General features: G+C 43.7%; 1 protein-coding gene across 4 annotated transcripts in view; it reads left to right on the forward strand.

The window, feature by feature from the left end:
- Positions 1-1,695: 1,695 nt before the first annotated feature.
- Positions 1,696-25,708, forward strand: part of GLDC (glycine decarboxylase) — a 108,004-nt gene continuing 83,991 nt past the window's right edge. For 3 of the 4 annotated variants that reach the window (XM_082618118.1, XM_082618117.1, XM_082618119.1), the window contains exons 1-3: positions 1,696-2,146; positions 2,686-2,764; positions 21,733-21,868. In XM_082618118.1, the coding sequence (XP_082474244.1) occupies positions 1,892-2,146; positions 2,686-2,764; positions 21,733-21,868 (470 nt within the window). In that variant the 5' untranslated portion in view covers positions 1,696-1,891. The other variant, XM_082618120.1, reaches the window with a different exon arrangement.

Consider the following 25,708-nt stretch of genomic DNA (forward strand, 5'->3'; position numbering starts at 1 on the left):
AAACAGAATTGGGTCAGATAGCTAATCCGTTTAAGCTTTAAGGTTACTATCTTAAAGCTACTTTTGGCCTCAGTTACAGTTTTTGTTAAGGTTTATTTAGGAAAACAAACAAAACACTCAAAATATTTCAAGCATAGCTGGATTAAAGTGTCAGGAATAGGTGCATCTAAAACCAGTGGAAGGACTGGAAGAGCAAGAGACAGGGTAGATAGAATACCACCATCTTCAGGTCAACCACTGAAACTCTAGTCCAGGACAGTGAGAAATTCCTGCTGCCTCCTAGGTTGGAAAACCACAGGACATTTCCACTGACGGACACAGCTGCCTTGCCGTACCAACATGGATGGCTGGTAAAGAAGCGCTTCATGTCTGCTGCCACCGATGCATCTGTCTGCTGCTGTCAGAGAAATAAGAAAATGGTTTCCACTTTTACTCCATTTTCCAGTTCTCACACAAGAGTGTCTTGTTGACAGAAGACTAATAATATTCAGAACTCTGGAGCCAATCTTGGAATTATAGTTCTCTTGCATCCAGTTCCTGTGATACACAGAAAAAAAATAGTCAGGAATGGGGAATAAATGCACATTTCTCCCCCTCCCCCCACGGCCTCTAGCACTGAGGATATCACCCAACTTTTATGAAGGCTGTAATTTCAATTCCAAATGGATGAAAAGCTGTTCAGAGACATTCCACCCAGCCTTTCTAGCTCACCACTCACCCCCGTCTGCCATACAAACATTTTGCCTACTGCTTTTTATTTTATACTTTCCTGCCTCTCTGCCTAGTCTCTGTGCCTGTCAGCTACAGAACCCAGAGTGTGCAGAAAATGATTGAAGGAGGAAGGTTAGAGGAGGAGAAAGAGGACACGTTCTGTTTTTCCTAGTGTTAGTACACCTAATGTTCTGCTGATTTCTTCCATTCTCTCTTCCTCATATTAGAATGACAGTGGGAATTTTGAAAGTTAATTCTCGATAAAAATCTCAAGAGATAACTAGAGATTAGATTTCAAAAATATCCAGGTATAAATAATTTGCCAACTAAGATGACAGGGCAAAATGTATACCTTTGTATCTTTTGCATTTTTATACCACAAACCTGCGGGGGGGGCGTGGGTGGGGGGAAGGAGGAGAGAGAGAGAGAGAGAGAGAGCGCTCAAGGCTAGTGTTTTGGCAGTGCTTTCAATGCATAATCTCTTTTTAAATCCCATCCAGCTCTATGAGATGCGGAAACCTAAGCTCAGAGGTTGGGTAACTCGCTCACGATCCTACAACTATATAAGAACTCTCATCTGTGCATATTGGTTTCCATGAGGTATGACAGGAAAGATACCCTAAAATTAATGGAGACTAACCAACTCTTTGAGTCTGGCCTCTCTGTTGGAATCATCTTCCAGCTCAGCTGAATTCCCCAGGCACTTCGCCTGTGGCCTGTGGCACCGAGCGCATGGAGCGCCCCCGCCCCGCGTCAACCAGAGATGGAGTAGGAGTAATTGAGAATGGAAGGCTCCGGGCGAGGAGCAGCTGTAGTCGGCCGAGGGCCTGAGGAGGGGGTAGGGAAAGGGGGCGGGGGGCGGGGTCTACCCCCGCCCCCGCCCTTCCGTTCACTCCCATTGGCCGAGCGTTTCCTGGCCGTATCCCACTGCCCACCCCCAGAACGACGCTTAAAGTGTGCGAAGCAGGTGCCTCGAGTGGAGTAACAACTTTGCGAGCGTGTCCGGGCTCAGCGCGGCACCCATTCATTGCCTCTGACCATCCATCCGTCCCTTCGGTTATCCAGCGGGGAGGGGCTCCAGCCACCCGGGGGCAGCCGCCACCCAGGGGACCGCGACCAGAAGAGGAGCCGAAAGCGTAGCTGACCCTCGCCGGCCCGGCAGGGGACGGTGACCACCACCATGCAGACGTGCGCCAGGGCCTGGGGGCTGCGTCTGGGTTGCAGAGTCGGGGGCGGCCGCCGCCTGGCTGGAGGCGCGGGGCCTCGTTGGGCGCCGCGGGGCCGTGACAGCAGTAGCGGCGGCGGGGATAGCGGCGGGGCTGGGGCCTCGCGCCTCCTCGAGCGTCTCCTGCCCAGACACGACGACTTTGCTAGGAGGCATATCGGCCCCGGGGACAAAGACCAGAGGGAGATGCTACAGGCCCTGGGGCTGGCGGTAAGGACCCCAACCCGGCCCTCAGAGGCCTCACCCTGCGCCGCCCGGGTTCTGCCCGTACGGCCTCCCGGCCCCACCAGAGCTCTGCTTCGCTCCGCGGGGGACCCGCACCCTGGCCCGGGGCCCCTGGTGTGGGAGCGAGCACGCGTGCTCGGTCCGCGTGCCCCAGCCTGCTCCCACCAGGTTACTTTCTCCTCCGCCCGCTCTTCGCGCCTCAAAACCGTATATTTTTCAACCTAAGTCGCCCTGCAGATGAGCTCTCACTTTGCAAGAGAAGGACCTCCTGATTTATCCGATTATCTCCGGCTGCCCACTGAAATCCAACCCGGAGTGGTCGAATCCCTACCCCGACTTATTATTTTTTTTCTCTAGTGATGTTTGGTTTGTTCAAAGTTGTTCTTTTTAAAAAGAAACCCTAATTAGACAATTTAAATGAAGTTTCCCACAAGCCTTTGTAGATGCAAAATACAGAGGTGACTTTTAACTGAGAAGCAATTTTCTCTGCCTTTAGTGTTCACGGACTTGCGTTTTAATTTTAGAGCATTGATGAACTGATCGAGAAGACCGTCCCCGCTAGCATCCGCTTGAAAAGACCCTTGAAAATGGATGACCCAGTCTGTAAGTGACCGGGAGACTCCGCTTGCTCTGCCCTATTTGTCTTCTGTGGTCTTTGAAAGTCCAGCTGTGGGTTAGGATTGCTCAGGAGGGAGAATGTTTATGAAAATAAATCAGCGTTGGGTACCACACGGGGATGGAAGAGGGTGGAATAATTCAGTTCTTTATCTCAGCGAGGAGACAGCAAACTTCCCAGGGGAAGGCAGTGCACAAACACGTGTAGAGGACTCCCAACTTTCCAGGCACCTGTCCCAGGCCATGGTTCTCCCATCCTTTGGCTTGAGAGGTGTCATCACTTCTCTGCAGATCAGGAACTCAGAAGGGAAAAGGAATTGCCTACAGTCATGCAAACAGGGAAGTGACAAAAATAGGAAACCCAGACATCTGGCCTCCTATCCCAAGGTTCTTTATACCACAGTAGCTTCAGATTGTTCTCTCTCACATCCAAATTTTACTATTTATACCGACTGAAAGGCAGCAGTACTTTTAAAGCCTGAATGATTTTTATAGAGAAACAGAAATAAGATTCATGCTTGATTAAGAAATCTTAGTTTACCCATAGACTCTCTTAGAATTTTATTATTTATTTATTTTTATTATTTATTTATTTAAAAAATTCAAACAAAGAGATTTTATTTTATATTTAAAATATTTTTAATGGTCTGAAGATTATTTGACTTCCATGGACTGAGCAAGAATCCACAAAAAAATTAAAGGCAAATAGGCAGAGCTGAAGAGCTTTTTTTTTTTTTATAAACAGGAAAGAATTCTCATGGTTTTGAATCATAAAAATGCTATCTCTTCTGGAGTCAAGTGAAGAGAAGACAATTGGTTTGTTTTAGGTTTTAGAACAGAAAGGATATGTGGAAGGCAAGCTTTATTTTGTTTTAAAGTATACAACTTGAGGTATGAAGCAGGTCCAGCTCCAGCTGGCTGATGCTGTAACTCAGGGTGTGCTGAGGGCTGCTCCTTTGTTAGTTTCAAATCTGAACCATTTCCCCTGACGGCAAGGACCTTGTTCATGGAAGAAAATGCGTGCTTATCATCTAATTGAACTGATTGAGACTTGGGGATAGCTGGAAGCCTTATCTATTTCAGCTTTAGGAAATCAGAATCCTGATTAATTGAATGTTTAGAGTGAAGAGTTATATATTTTTGAAGCAAGCCATCGGTGAATATTTGAACAAGTAAATGCCCTCCTGAGACTTTCAAAGTCAGGACATGTTAGGTCAGCCCTTTTACCATATACTCTAAAATAAAATGTTCCTGAAGAACATTAGCGTCTAGGAGCCATGTGAAAGCCATCTAGCCTTTTTTAGTTCAGGTGCTTGTTTCCAGCTGACTAATTTGAACCTTGGGGGATTCCATTTCTCCTTCTCTCCTCTTTAGGAGCAGATTTCTGATAAGTAATTTGCAATTTAAGTGTAAACTTTAAACCCAGCTTCTGTGAGGCTTGGGGCTGGTTCCATCTGGTTAGTCTGAGGTGACTCAGAAAATATTGCACAGTCAGGAGTCCCCCCTTGCCCTGAAGTGGGCTGGCTCACCAGCAAAGCTACTTGGAGGTGAGCTAGGGGCGGAACTGGGGGGGAGGGGGAGGTGGTGGTGGGTGGCACAGAAGGCATCAGTGTTTTCCTCTGAGGTGTGCACATGTCATGGGTAATGAATGTGTTCCACATGAGGAGAGCAAATTGGTACAGGTAACCTCTAGCAGAGGCATTTTCATTTAACAGTGGAGCAGCATTATCCAAACTTGGTTTCACGTGAATGCTGAATGCCTGTGTTCTACTGTAGTCAGAGGAATTCTACACCAAATATTTGTTCAGGGCATACAGAGAAAACTAATAAGAGCTAGTTAGATGAGTCTTAAATCCCTCACTGCTGAGGCAAAGGAAGATTGTGAGAGCTGTAAGCATCATGGAGATACTTGGGTTAGTTCTTACGCATAACTGTATAATCTCAAATCTTTATGTAGTGCTTACCATGTACTGGGCACTTTTAAAAGTGTATTTCATGTATTAATTTAATCCTTATTACAACCCGGAGGGGTAACTACCATTAACAACTCTGTTTTAAAGATGAAGAAACCATGGCATACAGAGGGTAAGAATCCTGCTCAAGGTCACCACTGGTAAGCGGTGAAGGCAGAATTCATCCCACACAGACCAGCTGCTGTTCACACTCCAGCCATCAGTCTACATTGTCTTCGTTGTGTCCTCTGCAAGGGGGGTGGGTGTATAAAGTAGAAAACTCCTGTCCTGACTCTTCCAAAGCATCCAGCTTATGGGTATGCACAAGGCCAATCACACTGGAATCACTCTGCTGTTTGCCAACTGCCCTAGTGGAAATGCAGCGTCAGGCTGAGAGCACAGGTGTGAGGACACTCAGGCCCGCTGCCAGGGCGAGGGAAGGGATGACAAAAGTTCAGGACTAGGGCTGGGTATCGAAGGGTGAGTAGTTATGCTCTGCTGGACAAGGCTGGGGGAAACTGCTGGAGCTAAAGGGACCAGCTTATATAGGACAGAGTGGCCTGACAGAGTCAGGGAGGTACAGACAGTTCAGCTGTCCCGCAGGATGCTCCCCCTCCCCTTGGACACTTCAGGAAGTGCCTTGAAAGAATACCTTCATCATTAGTTGGCTTCACAGTAAGCCATACTTTAGAGAAACAAGCAAAGATATTCAGTTCAAAACCCTATCAGATTCATCTAGTCAAGTGCATTCTCCATCCCTCACTGACACACACAAAGAACAAAAAAACTAGAAGGATATAATGTCAGTGGGAACATTTGTTTCTCTGGATGGTGCCATTATGGATGATTTTAGATTTCTTTTTATTCCTTTGCTTTTTCTAGATTTTCTACAATAACTATGTATTTATTTTGTTATTAATACAAAATTTAAATACTTTATGAACCATGCCAATCACTTTCGGCTATGATATGCCTCTCTGTATAGTATTTTCAGTGAAGCCATCTCAAGTGAACCAGACTGAACTAGCCTGTAACTTCACAGAAGCAGGGTTTAAAGTTTACACAAAATTGCACATTGCTTATTGTGAGCATGCTTAGGAAGAGAGAGGAGACACTAAACCCTTTAATGTTCAAGTTATTCAACCAGAACTGAGCGGCTGAGCTGTCAGAATGAGACTTTTGATGGTCTTGTGAGAACTTAATGTTCTAAGAGATAGTGTTTAGAGTGATTTTAATAAATGGTTAATGGAGGGCAGTGAGCAGAGGGAGGAGGTGTTGTGTAACGCAGCTGCAGGTGGTGACTTGTCACCCAGGTGGGGTTGGGCACTCTTCCTTTTTTTTTTTTTTTTTGACTGTTGGGTCTTCGTTGCTGCATGCAGGCTTTCTCTAGTTGCGGCGAGCAGAGGCTGCTCTTCGTTGTGGTGCACGAGCTTCTCATTGCGGTGGCTTCTCTTGTTGAAGAGCACGGGCTTTAGGTGTGCGGGCTTCAGCAGTTGCAGCACACGGGCTCAGTAGTTGGGGCACATGGGCCCTAGATCTCATGGGCTTCAGTAGTTGTGGTGTGTGGGCTCAGTGGTTGCAGTGCACAGGCTCAGTAGTTGCGGCTCATGGGCTCTAGAGTGCAGGCTCAGTAGTTGTGGCACATGCTGTTAGTTGCTCTGCAGCATATAGGATCTTCCCAGACCAGGTATTGAACCCGTGTCCCCTGCATTGGCAGGCAGATTCTTAACCACTGCGCCACCAGGGAAGTCCATGGGCACTCTTCTGAACTGACCCCAAGGACACCTACAGAGCAGTTGTTCCCCTGGCTGTGGACGTCAGTTATCTTTCAGCTGGATTAAGTCTATTGTGAGGTGCAACCTGTAAACTCTTAAGTCTGTGACAAATCTCTCCTTTGGCCATTCCTAGCTCCTTCAGTTCCCAGCACATATGAAATATTATTTCATCTTTAGGATAATTCCAATGGATTTTCATTATACAACTGTGGAAATAAATAAAGACCAGCCAAATGAGAAAAGCAAAGGCTGTTTATTCTGAACTTGCTCCAGGAGTCAGCCTTTTGTTTTGCAGAGGAGTGGGAAGACCTCATAGTGAAATAAAGGAAAGGCTTCAGGTGTGCCCTGTTGGCCTGGGCAAGCTGTACGTGGGCCAATTAAAGCAGGGCTTCCTATGTGATTGGTTAGGGGTGCTTGTTTGGCTTTGGTTGGTCCTAAATTGGAAGCAAGGACCAAGAGTAGGGAAGCTGTCAGTTATTAATCAAGTCCTGGCCCTTTTGGGCCAATTGTTATAGAAGTTATCATTCATTTTCCTCCATTGTCACTGGAGATAGCAAAAGATGGCTTTCTGCAAGTCTGATCTGTAGCAGGCTGAGTTCAGAGGTGGTTTATTGTAGATAAGGGGGTTGGTTTCCTGAGTAGGTTGCTGCAGGTTGTGGGTGAAAGTTCTGTGGTCTGGCTATTCCTTATTTATATGTTTAGACTCTCACAGCAGTCTGTTGTCCTTATATTTTTATCATAAATTCTTGTTAGGCAGACCCCTGCTGATCTGACTGATACCTTGGACAGTCAACCTATTGCCTAAATTGTAAGTGTCTATGGCTATTTACTATAGGCAAGGAACTGTGAGGATAAATGTATGAAAAAACAGTCACTATCCTCAAGGAGCTTACATCTTAACATAAATTGATTCAGAAAGTTAAAGTGTCCAAGATGTCATAAGAAACATGAATAAAATGCTGTGAGTGTACAGAAGTGATGTGAAATTGGATAGAAAAACAGGGATTTCTGAAAACAATGTGAAAAGTTGAAGTATATCTTTTCCTGTTAGAAACAAAGACAAAATCTTTACATTGACTATGTTTTCTTTGTGTGTAAATATGTTATTATAAGAAGGGAAAAACTCAAAAAGGCAGCTCCTTCATTGAGAAAAAGAAAATGGCAAATGCAATGTGTGAAGCATAATTACGGAATTATTTTGAGTATTGTTATAGTCTCATCCTGGATGGAATCTTAATAGAATAGTTATGCTGTCAATGATTTGGGGGATTCTGGAGTGTTTTCCAACACCACCGAGCAATTTTCAGTTCTCAGGGGACGCCAACTGGTTGTCCTACAATTTAACTCACTTCTGATACTGTCTACCTGCATATAGCATCAGAGCTCACAGATTAAGTCCCCCAAAACTGCCCCCACTTCAGATGCCAATTACAAGTTAGGGTTGTCACCTGGGCTTCTGACCAACAAGCTATAAATTGGACCCCCTCCTCTGGTTCAATTAATTTTCTAGAGCAGCTCACAGAACACTAACATTTCCTTACATTTACTAGTTTATTATAAAGGATATTATAAGAGATACAGGTGAACACCCAAATGAAGAGGTACAGAGGGTAGGGTCTGGAAGTGTCCCGAGCACAGGAGCTTTAGTCCCCAAGGAACTGGGGTGGACCACTTTCCTAGCACAAGGATGTATTAGCCCAGAAGCTCATCAAATCTGCTGTTTTTATAGAGCTTATCCTGCAACCCGTCGCCCCTTCCTTTTCCCAGAGGTCAGTTGGTGGGCCTGAAAGTTCCAGCCCTCTAATCACTTGGTTTTTTGCTGACCAGCCCCATCCTGAGGCTATTTAGGGACCCCACCCTTATCACTTTATTAGCAGATACTCAGGTGTGCTCAAAAGGACTTGAATATGAATAACACAAGATACTCTTGTCACTCAGGAAATACCAAAGACCAGAGATATTTCTTATTATACTACAGGGGTATTTCAGAAAAATATGTGGTGGTATATCCCGATAAAAGTGGAGAGGTGAAAATATTTATTTTAAAAGAGATGAATCCTAAAATAAATTGTGATCAGTTTTTTCCCCTTCCTTTTGAAACTAGAACACCAAACGAGAAATCTCTGTCTTTGTAAAGTATCATTTTTAAGCATTAACATGTTTTGAACTATCAATCTAAATAAGGACATAAACTGAAACAAGCTCAAATTACCAGAAATTTGAGTTTATTTGGGAATAGCAGAGGAATTGCAATTTAGGAGACGTGCTGTAGAAGCTGCAAACAAGTTATTGAGGGTCTGGGGCAGGTTGTGTTTGTGGGCAGGGAGCACAAAGAGAAGAACATCCAGCCAGAACCCAGCCAGTTCATTGGCTTGAGTATGGAGAGATTCTTGGTGGATGTTCATTGGTCTGGAGATAAGTCTCAGTCTTCTGTAAATCAGGCGTTTACAGGAAATCAGTCTCTCAGTTCTTAAGTTCCGTTCTTCTGAGGGAGCATGTGTGAGATTCTCCATTTCATATCCTTGGGTTCCATTTTTTTTTTAATAGTCCTTTTTCTGCTGATAGCACCTTATCTTCATTTGGCTTAATGAGTCCCATCCTTTTCCTCTTCAACTTTTATGTTTCTGCTATCTCAAATTGTTCCTTTTTTTTGTGTGTGTGTGTGTACAGGCTGCGTGGCTTGTGGGATCTGAGTTCCCTGACCAGGGATTGAACCTGGGCCACAGCAGTGGCCACCAGGGAACTCCCCTTGGGTTCCATTTTGGATTGAAATCCTTTCACAGGACTTGCTTATTTTTTGACATGCAAGGATACAAACATGCTGACATATGGTGATGAGGGGCCAAATAGGTCATGTGATTGAGACAAATAACGTAAAATGTAAAACAACTTTTTTCTCTTCATTTTGTTAAAGGATCATGGAATTCATCCAGCACCATCAAAGATTTTATGTAAATGGAATTCTTTAACAATATTTTTAAAAATTGGCACTTTTTTGGCAAAGTTACTGTATCAGTTATCTCTTGCTTTATAAGAAATTACTACAAAACTGTGGCTTAAAACAACAATGAACATTTATTATCCTCACAGTTTCCGTGGGTCAAGAATCCAGGAGCAACTAAGCTAGGTGGTTCTGGCTGAGTCACTCATGAGGTTGTGGTCGCACATTGGTGGACGCTCAACCAGGGCTGGAGGAGCCACTTCCAAGGTGGCTCATAAACATGGCTGGCAAGTTGGTGCTGGCTGTTAGCGGGAGGCCCCGGTGCCTATCCACAGACTGCTTGAGTGTCCTCACAGCATGGCAGCTGGATTCCTGCAGAGCCAGTGATTCAGGAGAGAAGGAAAGCCAGGCAGAAACTATTCTTTTTATGACCTAGTCTTGGAAGTTCTATAGTATCATTTAGATCATATGCTGTTCATAAGAGTGAGGCACTAAGACTGGCCCAAATTCAAGGGAAGGGGAATTAGTTTACACCTTTTGAAGGGAGGAGTGTAAACAAGATTGCACATATAATTTTTTTTTTAATAGACGTTCCTTTTTAGAGCAGTTTTAGGTTCACAGCAACATTGAGCAGAAAGTACAGAGAATTCCCCTATACCCCTTGCCTCCACCTATGCACAGCCTCCCTCATTATCAACATCCCCCCACCAGAGGGGTACATTTGTTACCACTGATGAACCTACGTTGATACATCATCATCACCCAGAGTCCGTAGTGTACATTAGGGTTCACTCTTGGTGTTGTACATTCTGTGGGTTTGAACAAGTGTATAATGACATGTATCCACCATTATAGTAGCATACAGGGTGTTTTCACTGCCCTAAAAATCTTGTGCATAGATATTTTTAAAACTACCACATTCATCTAAATTAGCATATACTTGCTATCATAAATTATAATGAATTTTGTCTAACTTTTAAAAGTATTCAATGCTATCAAAATAAAATATACTATGCTTTAAATATGATATTGCTCTTGAGGACTATTGAGGTACATAGGGCCATTTGCCCATACACTAAATGCCCCAACCTACTCCCCTTTGTCACCATTGGGTTATAAGCCACTATCACCAAATCTATGTCTACAGCCTCCTCCATCTACTTTCATTCCTTGAGAGACTTCAGTAGAAAATACAATACTGCTTTAGGCACTGAGGGTGCAAGAATCAGGAAGTAAAGGGTGATAAAGATATGGTCCCTGACTGTAGGTTAAAACTGATAGGGAGATAGATACTGAATAGCTCCTTAGGTCTGCAAATAGGATGAATGGTTTAGCTGAGGTTATGGCATGAGCAGAGGCTTGGAAGTGTGGACATGCCTCAAATAACCTAGCATGGTTATTTGAGGATGGTGAGTAGACCATGTGTGTAGAATACTGAGCTGCAGAGAGGTATGGAGGTATGGAGGGCCCAAAGCCATGATAAAGGATTTGTTTTCCTCTACTTAATGGGGAGACATTAGCAGTTATTACAGAGGGAAGTGACATATTCAAACTGTGTTTTGCAGAGTGCCACTGAGATAGAGGCAAGGAGACCAGCTGGGAGATTGTTGGAGATTTTATTTATTTTTTTTATTTTGGGCTGCCTTGGGTCTTCGTTGCTGCGCGAAGGCTTTCTCTAGTTGCAGTAAGCGGAGGCTACTCTTCGTTGCACAGCACAGGCTCTAGGCACGCGGGCTTCAGTAGTTGTGGCTTGTGGGCTCAGTAGTTGTGCCTCACAGGCTCTAGAGCGCAGGCTCAGTAGTTGTGGCGCACGGGCTTAGTTGCTCCGCACGGGCTTAGTTGCTCTGTGGCATGTGGGATCTTTCCGGACCAGGGCTCGAACCCATGTCCCCTGCATTGACAGGCGGATTCTTAACCACTGTGCCACCAGGGAAGCCCTGTTGGAGATTTTAGAGGTGAGATTTTAAGTGTGTCTACCAGGAAGCAGTCACCAAGATGATATTAGATATGTAAGAGTGGGAGCATTGAGAAGGCAGGGGAGCCTTTAGACTGTGATGCAGGTCTGACCCTGGTGGAGGGGAGAAGGATGGAAGAATTGGGTAAGAAGAATCATAGACTGCAGCACAGATCTAAAAAGTTTTGGTCAGACTGAGCAGAGTCCTTGAAGCAAAGTCACCCATCAGAGGAGTCCCACATCTTACAGGAATGGGTCTGCATTAGTTCTTCTGCTGGGCTTAGTATCAATAATTGCCTGGGAGCAGCCTGTGGGAAGTATGGTTGTGGTACAAACATGGTGGTCGGTCCAGAGAGGCAGCAGGTAGGACTGTCAGTCAGTTTCCAGGCTGAGTGTCTTAGGGTGATGGAGATGTCATTAACAGAGAGCAAACAGGGAGAAGAGGAGGGTCCTAGAGGAAGACGAGATCATGGGTGTTGTTTGAGCAGAACTGAATTTGAGGTACTCAGGAACATGCATTTGAAAAAGCTGAATCAGTAGCTGGAAATAACACGTCTAGAGCTCAAGAGAGAGATTAGAGATGGAGTTGCAGATTTAGTGAGTCTTCTGAATGAATTAATGAGAATGAGTGAGATTTCCTATGGATGGAGTATCCAGAAGAAAGTGGAAACCAGGATATTGGGAAATAGAGCATGGAAAAGGACACAGGCAGGGCAGCCTGAGATGAAGTAATCCAAGAGGCCAGAGGATACATTTTAAGTCAGGGGTTTGTGGACCTCATTATCATATTCTGGACCTTTCTTAGGCATAAGAGAGAAGAAAGTCCACATGATGACATAAGGACACTCCAAGGTGGGAGGAGTTTAGGGGCTGCCTGTCTGATGATCTAAGTGAGAGGCAGGAAGGGTGAGACTGAGCATTAGAAAAGCGAGAAAGTGATCGTCTGGGTAGTGAGGGGCCTAGATCACTCTGCATGGAAGACCTGCTGAGATGTAATGCCTTGAATCTGTAAGGTTTGCTAGGATCCCCTCACCCAGCATCATTTAGTGACCTGGGAGCAGGAACAGAGAAATGGGGTGCCTGAGTTTAGCTTAGTTTGAGGATTGGTAAAGTCAAGGGGCCAAGGACTTCAAGGTCCACACAGGCTGGCTGGGGTGGGAGACAGGTGAGGCAGTCCCATCCGTCCACATTGGGATGGGAGCTCAGTGAGCACCTCATGGGAATGGGCGTGGGGGGCCTGACCTGCTACACCTCTGAGTCAGCTCGGGAGCCGGAAGGGGGGTGGCCCACAATGAGGTTGTGTGCTGCTTGCAGGAGGGTGAGTGTTCTGGCTTCTATTCCTCATGTCCTCTTTTCACCCCACCGAATGGCACTGTGCTTTGCTTTTAGAAATCTCTGTTATATGATGTGTGAAGAACTTTGATCTCATTTTGACTGCTCAGGTTTGTTTTACTTGTTAAACCTGAAGTATTTTAATAAAAATGCAAACTGGGAATTTTAGTAAGGATTCTCAATGTCCATATCATCCAATCTACTAACTGATTAAACAATAAGGAAACAAAAGTTTGGAGAACATGAAATTATTGTAGGCACTGTATTATTTCACAGAACTTGCTTAATAGCTGCAAGTTTCCCTTTAGAAATGTTTCTCTGAAGCTCATGCCTTTAGGGATGTGAGAACAGTTTGCACATTGATTTGTCATTGTGGATTCTGTGATAGGTGAGTTATTGTGAATATTGAGCTAACTATATGTGGGAGTTTAGGTGAATTTCCATTCACTTGTATTTTCTGAGCACCTAGTATGTACCTAGCAACCACTATGCCCCTGTCCACAAAGAGATTATAATTTAGTTGGTGAGATTCTGGGCTGGATTACAAATTTCTCCATATGCCTGTACTCCTTTGATCTATAAAAATTCTCTCTTTCCTGCAAACATGTTAAATTGTTTGAGTTGGAGTCAATACATATTTGTCCCTTCTTGTTCTTGCTCTGCTGGCCATGACAAGCTACTCACAGGGCAGCAAAGAGGAAAAACAAACACTCCAGGACTTCCACTCTGATTCTCATTTCAAATTGACCATTTGGCCTGCTTACGTAGGTCAACTGGTGTTCCAGGTAAATAATATGAGTTGTAATGTTTCTCTGTACACTTCTTTTGTAAATGTTTACAGATGGAATGAAAAGGGGCGGCTGACGAGGTCTCCCACAGAAAGTAGTGTGACCCAAGTCCCGGAAGTAAATAACAGACATGTCCCCACTACCCCGCCATGGGATGCTCTTCTGGCTTTTCTACAGCTGCTATAAAGATCTTGAACCTGTATATCTCTTGGGTGAGCAGGCAGAGCTCTAGGGACTGCTCACTCCTGTGGAGACGAGGGACCATGGAGCCATCAGAAACACGGATTGGACGTGCCTTGGCCCCTCTCGGCTGGAAGTGCCTGTCCAGGGGTTCTAATTCCCGAGATTCATGAGGGGCTGGGTGAGCTGGGGTATTAATCGGCTGAGCAAGAAGATGGGAAAGAGCCTGGCAGGATTAGGGTTGGGGGGCCAGAGCCCCAGGTCAGGGCTGTGTGGTGCTGCCCAGACCACATCCTGACGCATGGGGTGGGCGCCCCTCTGCCAGTCTTGAAGCGTTTTCAATTCAAAGAGTTTCCATGTCATTATTCTGCATTAACGAGCTTATAGGTTGGTTTGCCTTCCTGGACTGAACAAATTCTATAATTCAGCCGACTGTGGTTGTGAAACCCTCCTTTACTAGGGAAAGAAACTTGACAAATAAGAGGGAGTAGGGTTTAATGGGCTGGGTAAGTGGGGTTAAGCCATGCTTAAGCCCACTTATTTATGGGGGAGGGAGAGAGGTGCTGCAAATGATTAGGCGAAGTTAGAAAAAGGCTACACATTAGGATGGAGTTTGTAGGCAAATTCTGGCTTCCACTCAAGAAATCAGAAAATCCTGATATATGCTATCATCCATGGTTTGTTTATCTTGAGACCCCGGACCCCATGCCATGGTTCCTGAGCAGCTTTGGCAAGAAAAATGCTAAAACAGTCTCTGTCCTCACATTCTAGCCCCAGCTCTTCCCTTCAGCCTCTGGCAGAAAAAGCCCTTTCTGGGAAATTCAAATACGAGTTTGTTGGTTTTCAGTGCTGATGATTTCCTTGGGGTCCTTTTCTGAGAATCTTGCAAAGCACATGAAAGGCAGGGAGTGGGAGGGGGGCTCTGTTGCTGGTTGAGTGGCTGCTCCATGCTGGGTGTTGCTGGGCTGCCTGGAAAATGCTCTGTGGACAGCCAGCCACTGTGGGGACAGCAGATGTCCGCACCCATGTATTTCACAAGCAGGATTTTGTTCTGGGTGTAACATTTTAACTCAATTTAAATATTTTGAATAAATAACCCAGGCATATTATCCAAAATTCAAAAGCATGAAAAGGTATACAGGGTAAGCAAGACCCCTTCTCACTTATCAGTTTCTTAAGAATCATCCCAGAGATATTCTGTTAATATACAACATATCCATATATATTTATTTTTTAAAATAAATGGTAGAATAATATATACTCTGTGGAAACTTAGGCATAATATTTTTAGATTGTCAGAAAAGCAAAAGCAAAGCATGGATACATTTTTCCGTATAATTGTGGCAAAAAAAAATTGTGTTTGGGAATGGGTTAAGGGTGGAGAACAGTGTGTGTGTGTGTGTGTGTGTGTGTGTGTGTGTGTGTGTGTGTGTATGTTGGGGTGTAGCAGGTATCTTGACCCATTAGCCTGCCTGTTTATTCTAATAACATTCTCCTAGTTCTTGTCCAAGTTCACATGTATGGGAAATTAAAACCTAGGTAGGCCTAGAAATTTAACAGCTAAATCAGCTTATTCCTACCAGAAAGTACATTTGGGGAAGTGGTTGGTACAGAATTCTCCTTGACGTTTTAGGTGCAAGTGACAAGGGAGTTACTATTGGAAAGGCTCTTATATGGAATTATGTAAGGAGGAAGCATTCATTCTGAATTCTGAGAAGCAGGAACATTGTGAGACCCACCTGTAGTTTCTTAGGGAATGGTGCCCAGGTCACTGAACTCTGTTCTTGGTACATTAGGACCAGGACGTTATGCAACGTGCTGAGGTAGAGGAATAAACAAGGTCAGAAGCAGGTACTTATTCCACAAGAAAAGAACCGCTTAGATCGCTAAAGGATTGAGGGCTTTCATGGCTGGGAGGACACAGTAAAGCAAGGTCTGGCTGCTCTTTGAGGCTGTAGGCAGATGTCTGGAGAATGACAGTTTGTCTCCAAGTGTTTTGTTATTTATTTATTTATTTTATTGAAGTATAGTTGATTTGCAATGTTGTGTTAGTTTCTGGTTTACAGCAAAGTGATTCATATATATATATATATATATATATATATATAGTTTTTCATATTTTGTATATATGTATATCTATCTATCTATCTATCTAGATATAGTTTTTTTATATTCTTTTCCATTATGGTTTCTTACAGAATATTGAATATAGTCCCCTGTACTATACAGTAGGACCTTGTTGTTTATCCATCCAAGTGTTTTTTAATGGACATTCCCTTTCTCATTCTGTCTCATTTCCTCCCTGGTTTGTTTCATTGTCCTTCATATTCAGGAAGATAGTTACTGGAATTGGGCCTGTTAACAGGAGGAAGCTGTTTTTGTCAAGTTGGAAGGACAAGAGTGAGGAATGTGCACTGCTGTGGGGCTCACTCTGGGGGGAAGCTGATCATTTTCCTCTCTCCTCTTTGTTCACACAGCTTTCCTGGGGCTGTGCTGCCCAGGGTTTGGATGACACAATTGCCTTTTTAAAATGCTTCTCTTACTACGTAGGTGGAAAAGACTGCCACTTTGGACTTAAGGATCCCACACTATTTCTCTACAAAGGCATTCTTTTCCAAGGGAAAAAGGAATCTAAATCTATTGTGAAGTACATTGGGGATATTGCATGGTTAGGATTTGGGCTTTTATTTAGACCAATCATGCCCCAAAACTTGCTCTTAGAGACTGCTTCTGCTATGTTCCATTTCAGAGAGGTTCAGCGGTAGACCTCTGATTGTGGACTTTTCCCTCTTCTCCCCTTTTCTCCATGTCCATTGGATCTTGGCATTATTTAACATAGTAACTCAAACTCTGGGCTCCTAAATGTACTAGGTTGGCTCTTCTGCTGATTGGACCAAAGTCAGATTTCATTAGTAGGTATGAGAAATGGTGACCAGTGAACAAACATTAGAAATAATCCAGACACTCACTAAGTTGTGTTTTTGGGGAGTGTTTTTATTAAGTGTGACTGGTAAAGCCTGAGGTCTAGATTTTTTTAAATTTATTTATTTTTATTGACATATAGTTGATTTACAATGCATCAGGTATAAAGTGATTCAGTTATATACATATAACTGAATTCTTTTACATTATAGGTTATTAGAAGACACTGAATATAGTTCCTTGTGCTATATAGTAGGTCCTTGTTGTTTATCTATTTATATATAGTAATGTGTATCTGTTAATCCCAAATTCCTGATTTATCCCCCCTTCCCCTTTCCCTTTTGGTAACTATAAGTTTGTCTTCTGTGTCTGTGAGTCTATTTCTATTCTGTAAATAAGTTCATTTGTATCATTTTTTAGATTCCACATATAACTGATATCATATGGTATTTGTCTTTCTCTTTCTGACTTCACTTAGTATGATAATCTCTAGGTGAGGTCTTGATTTTATCACAGTAAGAAGCAGTTTAACTCTCTGTTCTTCAAGTCACAGACTGTCTTGACTTCTAGGTTGTCATGATGAGCAATGGATGAGTGAATGGTAAAGGTTTCTCAGACCATTATAACTTTCAGAAGCATGGCCAAGTACCTACCCTACTCTTGATGGGTCATGAGTGTCCATTAGCTTGGTGTACAGAGGACTACTCACTCTGTTAACTCACTTTGTTCCCAATAGAATGTAAAATTGGTTGTCAAGACCAGGTTATGATGAGGGCCAATCAGGGAATACAGTTGTCCCTCAGTATCCAGGAGGGATTGGCTTCAGGCACCCCCTTACCCCCACCCTCCACCATACCAAAATCCTTGGATGCTCAAGTCCCTTATATAAAATGGTGCAGCATTTGCATATAACCTACGCACAATCTCCCCATATACTTTAAATCATCCCTAGATTACTTATAATACCTAATACAATGTAAATGCTGTGTAAATAGTTTTAATACAAGGTAAATTCTATGTAAATAGTTGTAAATACAATGTAAATGATATGTAAATAGTTGCCAACACTGGCAAATTCAAGTTTTGCTTTTTGGAACTTTATGAAAATTTTTTTTCTGAATATTTTTGATTCTTGGTTGAAATCCACAAATTTGGAAGCTGTGGGTCCTGGAGGGCCTGCTCTATTTGTATTAGCTCTATCTGGGTAGGGGCAGAGCCCACAGGTGCTTGGAAAATTTGGTCCCATAGGGACTAGAGTATATCTGTTATAGGATTATTTGGTTGCACTGGGTCTTAGTTGCAGCAGGCAGGCTCCTTATAGGTGGCATGCGAACTCTTAGTTGTGGCATGAATGTGGAATCTAGTTCCCTGAGCAGGGATTGAATCCTGGCCCCCTGCATTGGGAGCATGGAGTCTTAACCACTGCGCCACCAGGGAAGTCTCCTCTGTTACAGGATTAAAAACTTGTGTGTCTCAAGTTTGAACATTTTTATGCTTCTGGGTCTTATCTATAATTAATTTTTTTGCTCTTCTTTTATGCTAATTGGCCTTTAAATTTTTTCAAGTGTTTTATCCAAGTGTGTAGGATGTTGGCAACTATGAGGGATGATGATATGTATTGATATATGGACACCCTGAACTGATGTGGGATGTGGCAGTGGGCTCCTGGCTAGTCTGCAGTGGTGAAGGCAGATGGACAGGATAGGCTGCAGAATGGATGAGAAAGGAACTGGGCTCTAACTGAGGCTCTTTCACTGGGCACACGAACTTGTACTAACATCCTCAGCCCTGCTGGGAGGTATGAGAGAATGGGTTTTCTTGCAAAAGGAAGAATCAGGTTCCCCCACCATTCTAGTTGAGAGTTTAGGGTCTCCAGATAAATATCAACATCTCTCCTAGCAGTCACTGATGTTTTATGTACTTGTTTAGGTACCTGGTGTTAGGACTTAAACGTATCTCTTTAGAGGATACAGTTTAACCCTTTAACTCATAACACTCCCTGGACCAACTCCCTCCTGGACTATTGTGCTGGCCTCTTCCATATCCCCCTGTTTCCAGTCTCCTCTCTGACCTATCCACACTACCAATAGAATTATCTTTCTGTAATATAGAAAAAAAATCATATTACTCAATACTCTGTGACTCTCAAAGGTTAAACTCTTAATTTGACAAAGTCCTTCAAAGACTTCTCATTTGAGAGCTGGACCTTTTGTCCTCATGGCATAATATGGAACAGGGACCTGTCCCTCTTGCACAGGATCTTAATTGAAGCTGGCCTTGCTGAATTGGGTGCGAGCCAGGCACTGCTAATTTCCCCTCCTACTGGGCTTCTTAATCACTCTGCCCTAAGAAGACTTTGGGAAGTGATTGGATTTCTTGCATGATTGTTCCTAAGGATGCTGTACTTGCGTATCTCCTAAGATATTGTTTTATTGTACTTTCACCTATAGTTCCTAAATCTTCTGTGGAAGAAGGCAAGATTGTCCATCATAAGGCAGTAGGGTTGTATTTACTCATGAAACCGATACTTGTAAACTGATACTTAATCCTCTCTTTTGTTAGCCTAGTCTGGCAAAATGACACATCTCTTGTGAATTTATTTACTGTGAAAGCAAGTGGGGTGGGAGGGTAGGATGGAAGGTGACAGTGTTTTCAATGAAGATAAAGAAGGATTAATGAGAATAGCAGTCACAGAGTTCAGTAGAATTAAAACATTGTGAAGCATCTTCCTAGCCAGTTTGCCATTTTAGAGATTGCTGTACCTAGATTTGTAACAATAAAATCAATCAGTTCCAAGATTTAGTGGCTGAGTCCCTAAATTTTTTTTTTTGTGGCTATGTCGGGTTTTTGTTGAGGCACGTGGGATCTTTTGTTGTGGCACGTGGGCTTCTCTCTAGTTGTGGCGTGCGGGTTTTCTGTCTCTAGTTGTGGCGCATGGGCTCTGTAGTTGTGGTGCACAGGGTCCAGAGCATGTGGGCTCTGTAGTTTGTGGCTCGTGGGCTCTAGTTGAGGCTCTCAGGCTCAGTAGTTGTGGTATGCGGGCTTACTTGCCCCGTGGCATGTGGGATCTTAGTCCCCCAACCAGGAATTGAACCTGCATCCCCTGCATTGGAAGGTGGATTCTTTACCACTGGACCACCAGGGAAGTCCCTGAGTCTGTAAGATCTTAAAGGGGGCAGACATTTGCCTAAGTAGTTAAATCTCAGTTAAATTTTAGTAGCATGATCTAACTATATGCAGAGGGGCAGAGAAAGAACCAGGTAAGGTCATTTGTATCTAGAAAGTATCTTTCAGTATAAGTGCTATACATGTAGCAGATCAAAATCCGGCCCATTCAGGAAAGTGTGGAAGATGGAGTTAGTCTGGGTAGCTAATTTAAAACCGTGTAGCCTTAGGTGAGTGGTTCTCTTCAAGCCTTAGTTTCCAAAGCGATGTGGAAAGCATTTGGTACAATTCCTGGCAAAGAGTAAGTGCTCAAAGTGTCAGATGCTTTTATTACATGCATGACCCCAAATAGGGTCTCATCTGCATCCGAGTACTTTTATAATTCCTCCTAATTACTTAGTTCCCTAATGAAAATGCTGGTTAAGACTTTCCTGGTGGTCCAGTGGTGAAGAATCCGCCTTCCAGTGCAGGGGACGCAGGTTCATCCCTGGTCAGGGAACTAAGATCCCACACGCCGCAGGGCAACTAAGCCCGGACCCCACAACTATTGAGCTCACGCGCCTCAGTGAGAGAGCCCTTGTGCCGCAAACAACATAGCCCATGCGCCCTGGAGCCCGCACGCCACAACTAGGGAGAAGCCTGAGTGCCACAACTAGAGAAAAGCCCATGCGCCACAACAAAGAGCCTGTGCACTGTAACGAAAGATCCCGCATGCCTCATGCCTCAACGAAAATACCATGTGCTGCAACTAAGATCCTGACGCAGCCAAAAAAAAAAAAAAAAAAAAAAACACCAAAAGGGGAAAAAATAAGGAAAATAAATAAATATAAAAAAAACCCCTGCATGTGGGTCTTTTATTATAACTGATATTTTCTTGGTTGGGTGAAGGGCCTTTTATAAGTAGCCCTTTCAGTGACACACAGGAAAAAGTGTCAGAATTAGCATGGCAATTTTAGAGAAAAATGTACATCATGTGTTATTTGACACATACCAACTATTGGTATAAGGCAATTTAAAAGGGAAAACAGGGCTTCCCTGGTGGTGCAGTGGTTGAGAGTCCGCCTGCCGATGCAGGGGACACGGGTTCGTGCCCTGGTCTGGGAAGATCCCACATGCCGCGGAGCGGCTGGGCCCGTGAGCCATGGCTGCTGAGCTTGCGCGTCCGGAGCCTGTGCTCCGCAACGGGAGAGGCCACAACAGTGAGAGGCCCGCGTACCGCCAAAAAAAAAAAAAAAAAAGGGTAAACAGGGCTTCCCTGGTGGCGCAGTGGTTGAGAATCCGCCTGCCAATGCAGGGAACACGGGTTCGAGCCCTGGTCCGGGAAGATCCCACATGCCGCAGAGCAGCTAAGCCTGTGTGCCACAACTACTGAGCCTGCGCTCGAGAGCCCACGAGCCACAACTACTGAAGCCTGCGCGCCTAGAGCCTGTGCTCCGCAACAAGAGAAGCCACCGCAGTGAGAAGCCCGTGCGCTGCAACGAAGAGAAGCCCCGCTCGCTGCAACTAGAGAAAGCCCATGTGCAGCAATAGAGACCCAACGCGGCCAAAAATAAATAAAATAAATTAACCCCCCCCAAAAAAATGAATAAAAGGAAAAATATTTTACCAGGAGCAGAATTTTTATTTGGTGTAAATAAAACGTGAAGGGAACAGAAGAAAACTGGAATGAGGCAGGTGTCAAAACTGGGAAATTCTGACAAAGCCAAAAAAAGAAGAGCCAAAAAAAATTATGAGGAACCAACCTTGAGGAGTAACTGAGTGCTGTTTGGGGATTTTTCAGGTTCTTGCATCTAGTACTTAGTGTTGCTGAGAGGATGATTCTTATATTTTCCATATATCTGTTCTCCTTATGTCAATATTCAAACAAAACTAGGGCTTTAAACTATAACTAGAGTTCTCTTTTGAGACATTTTCTCTCTGTAACATATCTCTCTTTCCCACAATCAGGTGAAAATGAAATCCTTGCAACTCTGCATGCCATTTCCAGCAAGAACCAGATCTGGAGATCATATATTGGCATGGGCTATTATAACTGCTCAGTGCCACAGACAATTTTGCGGAACTTACTGGAGAACTCAGGATGGTAATGTATTTCTTGATGAAAAGCAGGAGTGCTGTGACTTGATTTGCATGACTCTTTCTGTGTCCCTACCCCCCAAAGCCTCAGAACTTGCCCACTGACACCCATACTCTAGTGCTATCCCTAACCTGCAGGAACCTACCTGGCTTTCTCTGGCTTGGGAGATTTCCTTATTCAAATGTAGAGGACTTAGAAGCTTCTTTCCACTTTTATTCCCATAAAATAATCCAGAGCTCAAAATTGTGGATGCTGGGCATCTCTTCCTCTTGCTGACTCCATGTTTGTTCTCAGTGAGCGTTTTTGAGCAAGATATCAAACCTGCAGGTGGGCAGACTCAGGGCTTTATTCTTTGGAGACACTAGGATTTTAGGCTGTCTGAGATTATACTCAGTGAGTCAAAATCTTGGTCCACTGTCGTCTCTCAGGATTTTAGGAGCTACAGTTAATTATACCCCCCTCCCCTGCCTGCTGCCCCAAACCAATATTCTGGGTTTATGACCAACTGAAAAAAGAAGACATTGTATCAGGTAGATGGAGATGAAAATGTTAGCTTTATTACTTAGCACTTTGTAGAGAAAGAGAGAACATGTGTATTCTGTGAACAGGCTCTTCTAGAAACCATCAAAGACAAGGCTGAGCTGTTAATGCTGTTACTTGTTCTGCCTCCACCTCACCTATCAGGTAACTCATTCCTAGTCCTCTAGGGGGTGGGGTAGGGGGTGTTCTTGTCCCTGCCCACTCTGGCTGCCACAGGTTGCACAAAATGAAAATGTTTCTCCTGCACTTGAGAAAAAACTTCCATGCTATCTTGCTTTTCCATTCCTGTTTGCTGTATGGTAGAAAGAAGGAAACAGAGGTTCACGTCCTAGTATACACTAAACAAGAAAACACCTTGGGTACTTCTTAACGGGCAAAGACCATGGCTTCAAAGGTGCCTGAGAGCAGATCAGAGCAACTGCCTCTTCTGCCCACTGGGAAATATTGTCTGACTATGGAGGAGGAAAGATGGGGACCCCTGGGCCTTTCTTTCTCTTGTTTTTGGATCAGTGCCATTGTATACACCAGCATCTTTGAATTGAAACTTTATTTCAACGGATAACCTTATCTCCAAAGGAATGTGTGCACTTACCATCTCTAGCATAGAAACAAACCAAGCCTGGGAAGGCTTTGATACTTCCTGGGTGATTTTTTTTTTTTTTTAACTTGGTTGGTGTACAAGGTAAATTTAATAGGACCATTATTATGCAAGGACAGAGTAAGTGATTGCCTCTGCAATTCAAAGGTATTTATAGCAAGATGCAGAGACTATCTTTTAGGTTAGCATATAGACAAAAAGTCAACTTTAGTAAAGGGAATGTGGACCCCCCCATGGGAAAGCACGGAATTGCCTCCTTTGAAATACTAAGTACATGCTCCACAGCAATATATCTTAAGCATTTGCTGAACAGTTCACATCTGTTTTAAAAATAGGTGTTATTTAATAAAATTCTGTCAGAGTTAATTTGAATCAAGTGACCAAAATTCTCATTTCAGTATAATCGCCTCATATAAGAAGCTGTCCACCTGCCATCCTATGACAGACTATTGAGACATCTGTTAGTCCATTTTTTTCCTCAAAAACAGAAGTAAGGGGCTTCCCTGGTGGCGCAGTGGTTGAGAGTCTGCCTGCTGATGCAGGGGACACAGGTTCGTGCCCCGGTCCAGGAAGATCCCACATGCCACGGAGCAGCTGGGCCCGTGAGCCATGGCCACTGAGCCTGCGCGTCCTGAGCCTGTGCTCCTCAACGGGAGAGGCCACAACAGTGAGAGGCCAGCGTACCGCAAAAACAAAAACAAAAACAAAAAACCACACAAAAAAAGAGAAGTAAGTGCCTGCCTGAGAAGACTCAAAGCTACCCCCCAAATTTACTGTTTGTTCTAGTCAACTCCTGAAGATGGGGTCCGTTGTCTCCCAGTTTCTGTGGTTGGGTAGGAGCCTAACTTCTATGAGCACCAGTTAGCAAACCCAGATGGGTTTCATGTGGACGGCCCCCTTCCTGTTTTTGTAAATTTTCATTTCCCAGACTCTACTGAGTCCCTGCTCATTCTCCTCCCCACTCCCTCATTCTCCCTTTAAAACATCTAGTCACCTCTAAAACACACTCACACACACACACAAACACACAGAAATATGCAGCCCCATCTAAGATTACAAATTTTGACAATTTTGACATTTTAGAGAGTAAACCTGATACCCTACGTAATTTTAAACTTTGCACAAAGCGTTCTTAGAACTAGGAATAGAGGTACTGTTTTGACTACTTACCATATGTGAACTTACACTCTGAACTTACACTCTGTTTGAACTTACACTCAAACAGACATAGCGGTTTCTGTGTGTTTGAGTCTGTGAGTGAATATGTGTTGGGCCGTCAGCACAGCGGGCCTTCATCTGGTGCCTAAAGCCCAGACCTGTAGGTCTGAGGACCAAGGCATGTGTGTAGCTCAGGGCATAGGTTAGACTGGGTGGGAAGCACAGCGCCTTTGCATCTTTTGTCTGCTTTTGCATAAGTACAGAGGTAGTCCTGGTTGGTGAGGGTATTTGTCCTAGATGCAGTAATTCACGTCCCTCATTATAGAAGCCAGATCTGTTGGCCTAATCACTCCTGCATTGCTTTTGGTTTCAATATGCTCCATTTCTTTATTAATAGGAGAACAGGAATGAACTGTCAAAGAAGTAGTTTTTCTGCTTTGTGTGTGTGTGTGTGTTTGTGTGTGTGTGAACGCGTGTGGAGGTATTTGTATTGCTGAGGGCTTCTTTTCCCCTGGGGTATTGGTAAAAGTTTGGATGGTAAACTCCAAGTTTGATTTCAAAAGCAAATGGCCTGTCTCCTTCTTACAAAACAAGCCTCCTAAGTACATGAACGGGCTGCAGCATTCCAGCCGTCTGAATACTGGCCAGCTGTCTTCACTCTTGGTGGCCGCACAGAATATTCACCATATTGCTTCCTGGCTGTGAGTGGATATGTTCATTTACTTTAGGATCCGCCAGAGTTTTGAGAGGGAGACAGTGTTGTTCTTTGCTTTTCAGTTCTGGTTTTGGGGTGCATTTTAAGTTTTGTTCCTTTGCATTCTCCGAAAGCTGATCTGAAACAGAGGGTGACGCTGGCCCTTGCCAGCCCTGATAGAGAGGGCTGTGCACATGAGCTTGGGTAGACTTCACATTATCACCCTTCTGAATGGTTGCCATAGAGATGGAACCAACAAATTCCGGTGACGTGAGGTGAAAATAAATGGGTAACATAGCCTCCAGAGAATACAAACATTTGGGCTCTTACAAGAAGACTTACATTAGGCCTAGAATATATTTTATGGGGTCTACTTTTTGAAATTTTCGATTGCTAATAATATCAGTTAACTAATATCAAAACACATTTCCCTTGTGACTATTTCTGTTTTGTGTAATGTTGGCACTGGGATTAAATGAGAGAATCTCATGAATGTTTGTCTTCGTGCAACTCCCCCACGCCTTTTTTGGTTAAAATCGTAGAGAATACTGATTATTTTGGAATAAATGTTAATGCCATGTTGAATATATCATGCATCCTTTTTGAGCGGAACAGAATGCCTTCTTGGATATGCAGATACTTTTTGGTTTTTAATATTAAAATATATCTAGAAACAGAAATCAATTGAGTTAAATATCAGTTGGAACATAGAAATTGTAGATTACAGACATTTTCTTGATCACTGTTTTGCCTGAGGCAACTAAACCCTTTTATTCAGGATGGCAGGCCCTGTGCTAGCATTTTTCTCCTGAAATGAGGGTTTATTTAGTATCTCCAGGCTTGAGACTCACCAGTC

This window comes from Mesoplodon mirus (assembly GCF_964341445.2).
Source record: "Mesoplodon mirus genome assembly, chromosome: 1".
NCBI lineage: Eukaryota > Metazoa > Chordata > Mammalia > Artiodactyla > Ziphiidae > Mesoplodon > Mesoplodon mirus.